Source organism: Montipora capricornis, chromosome 14 (assembly GCF_036669925.1).
Source record: "Montipora capricornis isolate CH-2021 chromosome 14, ASM3666992v2, whole genome shotgun sequence".
Taxonomy (NCBI): domain Eukaryota; kingdom Metazoa; phylum Cnidaria; class Anthozoa; order Scleractinia; family Acroporidae; genus Montipora; species Montipora capricornis.
This window is the reverse complement of record NC_090896.1, coordinates 38,410,658-38,419,585: the sequence shown is the minus strand read 5'-3', so window position 1 is coordinate 38,419,585 and position 8,928 is coordinate 38,410,658. Positions and strand designations below refer to the sequence as shown.

General features: G+C 39.2%; 1 protein-coding gene across 1 annotated transcript; it reads right to left on the bottom strand.

Annotated features, from left to right (window-relative positions):
- Positions 1–5,541: 5,541 nt before the first annotated feature.
- Positions 5,542–8,655, bottom strand: LOC138032733 (piggyBac transposable element-derived protein 4-like). The gene is made up of 5 exons (XM_068880440.1): positions 8,470–8,655; positions 8,002–8,084; positions 7,828–7,890; positions 7,626–7,697; positions 5,542–7,520 (listed from the first exon to the last, which is right to left on the bottom strand). The coding sequence occupies exons 1-5, from the start codon at positions 8,640–8,642 to the stop codon at positions 5,788–5,790; spliced, it is 2,124 nt and encodes a 707-aa protein (XP_068736541.1). The 5' UTR covers positions 8,643–8,655; the 3' UTR covers positions 5,542–5,787.
- Between the last annotated feature and the right edge of the window lie 273 nt (positions 8,656–8,928).

The window sequence follows — 8,928 nt, the reverse complement described above, 5'->3', positions numbered from 1 at the left end:
GAGAGTTTCCTCAGCTACCAAAACATCAATAATACTGACCCAGTGATTGCATGAAAAGTATTCCAATAGTCATACATTTACATATGCAATTATTTCATTAAGACATAAAGATTTCATAAAGTATCTTTTAGTCCGGTCGACGTACGGTACAGAAAGCCACGAGAAAATGCAGTCCCTTTCGATAAATCGGGAAAATTGGTCGTTAATCGTATGAGAGAACTGGAGAACAAATGGTTTCAACCACACTACAGAGATAGTGTAAAGTAAAACTTTAACAATGAGGGCTTCCACGCGTTAAAGGGCGTGAGTCTCTACAATTTGGTTTTGAGAGAACTGATTCAATTGCACTAGAAGACAGTTTGTCGTCGCATTTGTTGAACTAGGGTACCTGCAATTGAACAAAAATTCGTGCGGCACGTCGCAACATTTTGGAGCTCAACATGCAAAGTGTATTTAAAGTACTTTTCATGCTTGAGTGAAAAATTCGACATATTTTCTGTCCATGGAAAACTCTTTCTTGATTGATGAAAACGTGCAATCTTTTGACCCTCAATCTTGGGTAGTATTGATATTTCGTTATTGGCAATGACTGTGAGAACGCCTTCTCGCACGCTAGCATCGCTTCCTTATTACAACGTAAGTTTGTCATAATTAATTGCTTATGACAGCTCTTTGTTCTTTGCTCTATTGAATCTCAATAATTCTGTAATATGAATATTTAAAAAATAATAATAATTTTCTCCACGAAACGTAAACCGGTTCGGAGAATTAACCATGCTACCGCCGTGACGTCATCACGTAGAAGAACGAACGCGCACAGCTGCGAAGCGATATGTCCATATGAGACGAGGTGTCGACATGTTCACCATCGTAAAAGAAAACAGCTAACAGAGGTACGTCCTCCCATAATCGGCAAAGCATGCAGGCAGTAAAAAGTTTAATTTCCTTTTTAGAAGCCATTTAAAATATACGTTTTTTAAAATTAAAGTGGAGTTAAAAGGCAATCTTAATTTAAAAGACCAAGGTCAATTCAAGTTTTTTAAAGATCACCATGGATTTTAATTATCTTAGGTGTACGAAGAAACATGGTCCACTTCTAATATTTCTGTTTTAAGTCATAAAAAATGCTTAGGTGTACGAAGAAACATGGTCCACTTCTAATATTTCTGTTGTAAATCATAAAAAAAATGGAGTATCACTTTAAATTTAGTCCTGTGTTAACTTAGGAGACGACGTGGCAAACGCTGGTGAAGGCGCAGAGTTAATTCAATTGTACTCAACAAAATTACTCCATCATTTGTTTCCATAGCAACTTCCATTGTGTAACCTATTTATGCACTCGTCATCGACCAATCATAAACGCGATATTCTTTTCAGTATATGTAATAAAGAAATAATTAAAGTGAATACATAATGAATATACATACATTATCATGACGAAAAGCTTCGATTGCTTATTCGAAGTTGGGTCTCTCTCCCTCTGGTCAATGAACGAGGGGTGCTTTCGATTGGGAAATCTGGATTTAGATCTTGAAATCTGGATTTTTGGACTTACAATCAAATAAAAAATCTGAAAACGGATTTTGTCGCAGATTTCCCATGCCAGGAAGGATTACGGAAATTAAAGGACGAGACCAATTCCAGGCGCGAAAATTATCGTTCTAAGATTCAAAGTATAATTATTTTCGCGCGAAGTCTTTTACTTGCAAATACCTTTTGTGCACGGAGTCACGGAATTTCAATAACTGATAAAATCTGTAAAGGACTACAACTTTGGATTTAGATTATTCAAGTTGTGGTGATGTGTGCGCAATTAAATGCATGATTGATCAAGAAGAAATTGCATGCCAAATCGCAGAAATGCCAGCATTCGAGTGATCGAGCGATCTTTCTACAATCAATTCCCAAATGACTTAAAGCAACACACTCTTGCATATACACATGGTGCGTAATATGTTGGACAAGAACTGTCGCATATATATAATATTAAACATCGCGCGCAATGTTGCTGCATGGGCACCCAACGAGAAAATGAAGTCAAGAGCCTTTGAGAGACATTTCTAGGCTCATTGTAATGTATGAAGACTGTCTAAAGAGATATTAAGTGCCAAAAATTGCAAAAATATCCCTTCCGAAAACGTAAGGGACCTCTTTATCCTAGTTGCGAATCTTTGAGGTGATATTTTAGTAAACAAAACTATAGCTGTTTAATTTGGCAACGAAGGTCCGAAATTCTGAAAAACAATTTGACTCTCCCCAGAACACTTATTTCACCGAAAATTATCGTTGGGTGCCCCTGTTGCTCAGTGTAAGGATGGAGTAGATAAGCTCTGAGAGTCTGAAACTGTACTGAGTTACTCTAAATGTCAATTGAGATTGAGTGCATGTAAATGCCGTGCCAAAAAGGAGAGCATAACATACTTCATCGCTTTAACGGTCCTTGACTACTCAATGACAAACTTGAGAATCCTCCAAATATGTGCAGGGACCATAACGGCTGCTTCTGGGGCAATGTCAATGAATGCACTCTCAAACTTCTTTAGCGTAGAAAAGGATCACTGTGAATATTTACAATGTTTTGAATACCAAATTAAGAGACGCCAAAACCTCACAATTTAGTTGAGCAAGCCAAATGTCATCGCGCACGTACAAAAACACAGAAATTCTTGCATTCCGGCATTAATTTGTACTTCTGAACGACACGAAGGGGATCATGACGATATAAATGTCACCGCTGCCATTTCGCTGAAAGTTTGTTTTCATCGAAATAAATGTATATTTTAAATTGTGAATTTTTGATGAAATGAGAAGTGATCCTTGCGCTTGCTAAACAATTTAAGCAATTGTCTCTTAGAGACACCTAAAAAATTCAGGAAGCGTCAAAAGGATTTGAGCTCATGACCATAATCTTTTAGGTGGGCATAAGCAACACGTTCTCGCCCATGAAGTCGCGATTATCCTGAAGTGTTAATTTGCTTTGAATTCACCAAGTATCATCGCGAATTTTGGATTGGATTTGAACACGGAGTTTCTACTCTATAGGAGGTTTTCACGTGACGTCCGCGCCGCCACCTAGGTGGACGAAAACAAAAGATCTCTCATTAGCTTCTCTTGTTCGTCCACCAGAAGTCGTACATTTCTCTATTGTCATTGGTGTCTCTAGGGGTTGGCTGAAAACGTCCTATACGAACCGCTTGTTCACCGCGTTTCCGCTTTACCACTGAAGATCAAGACACCGCCTTCAAAAAAAACATTTATTGAAGTCTACCATAGAATATCGCTGCTGAAGAGTAATTAGGCCTAAGCTAGATTAATAATCTGAATAATTTAGGACTAAGCTTTGATTTTAAAATGTTTAGCTTTGCCTTGAAATTTGGGAACCGACCTTTTGTAGTGTTTAATGTTGTTTGTTGGCAAGTGATAGTACAGCATTATCAAATAGTGTTTAAAATATCATTCCTGAGCAGCTAGCGGTGTGGTGGTTGAGTGGATAGGTGACGGATTCATTATAAACATTCCCAGGTTCGAGTCCAATGGCCATACACGTGGATTTTCTTTTCACACAAATATAACCATATCGAACTTTCAGTCTCTAAATTCGCGATAATGGTGAATTCAAAGCAAATGAACAATTCAGGATAATCGCGAATTCAAGTTCGAGAATGGGTTGGCATAAGAGGCAATTTCTTAAATTGTCTAGCTAATTGCGATGAGGATCACTTCTCCATTTCCTTTGTTTTTCTTGTTTGCAATTGAATGCAGTCGCGATAGTTGCAACGAGGGCGTTTGCTTTCTGATCTATTTCTACTGCAAAATGGTAAGGGCAATTGTCAATACGAAGTAGAACCCAGCACGCAATGGAAAAATTATCGAAAAGGGTGTTTTACTCGCATCATGGTTTTCTATAGCGAACAATGGATGATTGCCTGTGTTACTTGATGCGGAAAACCCCGGTGAACAATTAGAATTCAATTCCGTAAATTAGAAAACTACCTAATCTCATAAGGGCCACTCCACCCTATGTAACATGGATTGGGCAATGCAGTCTCATGGAGTTTCGTGAATACCTGTATGTTATGAAGTAAATATATCTTTCGCGATGTTGTCATGATCTCGGGCGGCTATTCTAGCTTTTCAAACGTGACAAAGTGTGCCAATTACCAAGCAATGAAACTGGGATAAGTGAAAAACCCTAAAGGCGGTGCCTACTATTGTTATTGCGCATACGTTCTGCGCATCTCGACAAACTCGGATTTCCTATCGATGATGCTTACTAATACAGTGATATTTTAGATATTTTCGCGTGGTTTAAAACTATCCGGAGACAGTATATATATCTTAGTACGTACTCTCGGTATCCAGAAAGAAAATTGGGGGTAACCATGCATTTTTGAGAGATAATTTAAACTTCAATTTGAGAAAGAACGCCATACATTGCTTTGTATTATAAAGCTTTTTACAATATTATCTTTGAAAAATGCGTGGTTACCCCCGATTTTCTTTTTAGATTTCAATAACACTTGTTAAGGTCTACAATTCCCGCATAATCATAAACCGGGGCAAAAATACCTTTGAATTAGTAGGTTTTCTGAGCCCGCGAGACTGAGCAACCCCAGCAAACCATTGTTTTAACGAAAACCGCTGGTCCGCAACCTGGTTCTGGTCATTGCTGTCTGAGGTCTTCCAGTATAAAAAACGTTCGACATGCAAGAATTGAGAATAAAAATTATCACGTGCTGACGTTCTTTACAAAAGCCAAAATTGGAAGCAGAGTATAGAATTCACATGCGGGGTGTTCAAAGTTACCGTTTTTCTCATTACAGGTGTATAGTTTCGTGGCGATACCGTTGCATAAGGAGAATACCTTTAATTTTAACTAGTTTTCAACTTCATGAACATAGGCATATTTTAAACAATATTTGTTTTTCATTTAATAATTCATGGACTATTTGTAATACAATGTCACGTTATATACCATTTTAATCAGTAATGAATGAGGTTTACTGGGATATGTAAAAAAAAGTTACAAAGTAACTCCAATTTTTTTAAAAATAATGTATGCATACATGTAAGTTATGACAAAAGTTAAACATATGCAAATTTGGGAGAAGGTTAGAAGAAAATCCAGAACAGGGATTTTTCCTCCATTTCTTGGCTACCAATCACCCAAAATTGGTGAAGATAGAGCAAATGTAACATAAGTTACACACTATTATTGAAACTCATGTAAACTGATGAAAAATCAAGGAAAGAAATTTTTTTGGATTTTTTTTGGGGGGAGGGTATACAAACATGAGTGTGGGTAAGGGGATGTTATACCAGGAGAATTGAGTGCCCCTGAACTTTCTAAGGGTTTTTTTGTGTGAAAATAACAATAATCCAACATTCAACCCTAACATCAATAGAAATGAAAAAAAATCAATGCAATTTTTTTTGGGAATTTTTTATTTTTTTAGAGGGGCAGGATCTTTTGGGTATGTTAACATGGGGATGAATTTAGAGTGAACTAAAGAGCAAAATAAGCCTCGCTAAACCAGCACATTTCTTGTTTAGCCCAATTTACAACGTTTATTTGTGTATTATAGAAAGGTGTGCTTGCTGCCTGTCAGGAAAAACCCCCTTTTCTTAGGAGGAAACCTGATCCCTCTCCAATGCAGAGCCAAGCACTTAACAGAAACCTCGAGGGAGGGAGGTCATTCAGTTACAGTGTATACATGGGAACATGAGTACAACACATAATGTAATACCACATGCCTAATAAAAAGCCTAGTGGTAGTAATAAAACCATCACTTATGATACTCCGCAGAGTGATAAATAGCAAAACAATCTCTACCGGCAGTAAGGTGCATGTAGCACCCACACTGTGGGGCACTACAAAATGTGTTGACTCTCAATTCGATCTTATGTAGCTTATAGCACACCACACAATTTCTCCTCTCCAGTGAAGACCTTGGTAGATGTTCCGTCACAAAGGACCTTACTGGAGGGGGGACTGGCCTTTGAGTGCTGTGTGCTGGTGGTTGTTCTACCTCTTCAAAATCACACAGCTGTCTTACAATATCCTCTCGGAAATTAGTGATATTGTAATTCGCTGGTCGTTTCAAGCCCTCCCTGTCAGGAAATTTTGTCTGGTGTTCTTTGAATAAAATGAAGCTGTTGACCACAGACATGTCTATTAGGTGGAAGAATAAAGTCTTCCACCACTTCATGCACTTCCGAAGCACACTATTTGTTCCTAATATCTGGTCTGACCGGTCAACAGCATTCATAAACTTGTTATAATTAGAAATTGCACCAGGCTGTGGTACCTTCTTTAAGCTCCACTTGCCATCAATCCTAATTTTGTGATTGACCTCTGTCTTGACATTTGCATTGTCAATAGTGGTTATAACTGAAACTACTTTATTGTCTAACCACTGTAATGCAAGGCAGGGGCGGTCTCTTTCCCATCTCATACTTCCCCTAACCTTATTCTTGGCCCATTCCTTGCCATTTTTGAGATTTACCGGAAAATCTCTTCTTGTTTCTAGAGCTGTCCCGGTGGCAGCTACACCACGAGCAAACAAGTCCTTGAAAAGAGTGAGAGAAGTATAGAAGTTGTCTACATACAAGTGATAGCCTTGACTGAAAAGGGGGGCCATCAGCTTCATTACTACATCATAGCCAAGCCCATTTGCACTGACTTGCCGCCCTGCAGCTTTACCAATGTAGACATTGAAGTCAATGGTATAGCCATTTGAGCTGTCTGCCAGCACCCACAGTTTGATTCCCCACTTTGTGGGCTTGTCCTTGATGTATTGCCTAATTCCCGACCTATGTCTAGACTTAACCATGCGCTCATCAATAGCGACATTTTGCCTGGGTTGGTACAAACTCAGGCACCTAGTTTTGAAATATTTTACAAAAGAATCTACTTCTCTTAACTTGTCCGTTGCATCTTCACTAGCAGGGTCAACCACATGTAGCATAGCCATCAATGCAAAATATCTATGCCTACTCATTATACTCCTAGCCCACAAGCCGTGGTAAAGCGACTTTGTACTCCAGTACTTATCTACGCTGGAGCCAACCTTGACGATACCAAAATAGATGAGCAAAGCTATCAATCTTCTGATCTCATCACGATTGGTTTCTTGCCAGCTCCCATCATGCAGCGCATAGGACCTATGTGAATTATCAGTTATATGTTCCCATGCATAACTATTAGTATGGTTTACAATAAAATCAATCATATCTACAGTAAAATATAAATTAAAAAAGTCAACTGCCTTGACCATCGTTGACCGCAGAAGGGGGACATCAAAATGGACACCAGGCGGACGGTCAGGAGTGAATGCCGGCAAAGCATTCCCATCGTCTTTATCATCATATGACTGGAAGACCTCTGGCACTGCGTCTCCCTGTCCTCCAACACAACCACGACCACGTCCACGTCCACGTCCCATTCCACCTCGTGAGCCAACTGCTCTTGTCCAACCTTTACTTCCACCTCCTTGGGCAATAGCAGGGGCAACAGGAGCTATGGCAAAAATAAACAAAACACTATTACATTTTGATATTTGCAAAACAATTCCCAATGTAGAACAAAAAAAAAAAAATGAATGTACAGTAACACGCTGCACACCTGGAATGGGATGGCGACATACACGTGGTCTGGCCGCTGCTGCATCATAAAATGATGCAGAACTAAGAGGACCTAAAGAATACAAAAATAACTTATTACATTACCACATGGTTGAGGTACACACAATAATGTGAATACACATGTATGTCTTTTGTAAATAATTACTCACACAAATATGAAGAGTAAAATATTAAATATTTACCTGAAGCAGCAGTGTCATCAGCATGACTGGGGCCAGGCTGAGGGTCCACTGTTGGAGGTGTAACTGTACAACACAAACCAAGAATTATGATTTGACAATTCAATCACAATTAAAATGTAACAGTGACAGCAACTTTGGATTCACATAAATGCATAATAAAATCAATATTCTCACCTGGAGAAGCAGCCACCCCCGTTTGATCATCTGGCCCACTATCTCCAGGAGGGGGCAACTTATCCGGCACGAAATCTTCGTCACTAAAAAGAAAATATAAATTATATGTTTCCCTTTGTAAATAGGTTTCAAACCCAAAGACAGAAAGGAAAACGGAGCAAGATTTGGACACAAAAAAGACGAACGAAACACCGATTCAAATGACGCGTTCCCTTAGCAACAGAATACGTTGCGCAGTAAGTTGTGAGAGAGCTTGAGAGCGACGCCCTGATCGAATCCCTCCAGTTTGAAGCCAAAAATTACATTTTTAGCCCACACTGCATATTTTCGTTCACCCAATTGTGAAATCAAGGACTTTTTCACAAAATAATCGAGTTTTCAAGCTCATGAAGGCGATTTGAGTCGCATTCCGTCGTATTTTAGCGCAATTGGAGAACATGCCTATAAGAAAGCAAACTGATCGCTTACCTTGAATCGTCACTAACAAGGCCAAGTTCGCGATCCAAGTCACTCTCTTCATCGGCCGGAATCCCTCCTGTGTCTATATCGTCATCTGAGCCACTTCCAGCTTCCAAAACGTACTGCAAAGTTTCGTCTGTGGTCAGAACTTGTCTGCAAGCACGCTTCGGTCTGGAGGCCATTGCTGACTCGATCGATAATGAATTTCAAAAGCGCGCTCGTATGACTATTTCGATGAAACTCGGCCGTTGATTGGCTAATGTAAAGAACATGCTGTCTACCAAATTTGGATGGAAACGGAAGTAACGCCAATTTTCTACGAGTTTCTATATTTTTTCTGACCCGCTAGTCGGCTGCTGCGCCTCTGGTTGAATTAATTAAGGAATAAACCACAAGTTTCTATGGTTTATGTAGGCTGATAAACCACGCGGGATGTTGGTAGAACAGGGGAGTGATTTACGAATTCTT

Bases quoted from the DNA above. Each gene is read 5' to 3' on its own strand.
- LOC138032733 (XM_068880440.1), bottom strand. From the start codon at position 8,642: ATGGCCTCCAGACCGAAGCGTGCTTGCAGACAAGTTCTGACCACAGAC. The intron at 7,698-7,827 runs GTAAATATTTAA...TGTATTCTTTAG, and splicing joins TGATGACACTGCTGCTTCAG to GTCCTCTTAGTTCTGCATCA. The intron at 7,521-7,625 runs GTGTGCAGCGTG...TTTTTGCCATAG, and splicing joins ATGTCGCCATCCCATTCCAG to CTCCTGTTGCCCCTGCTATT.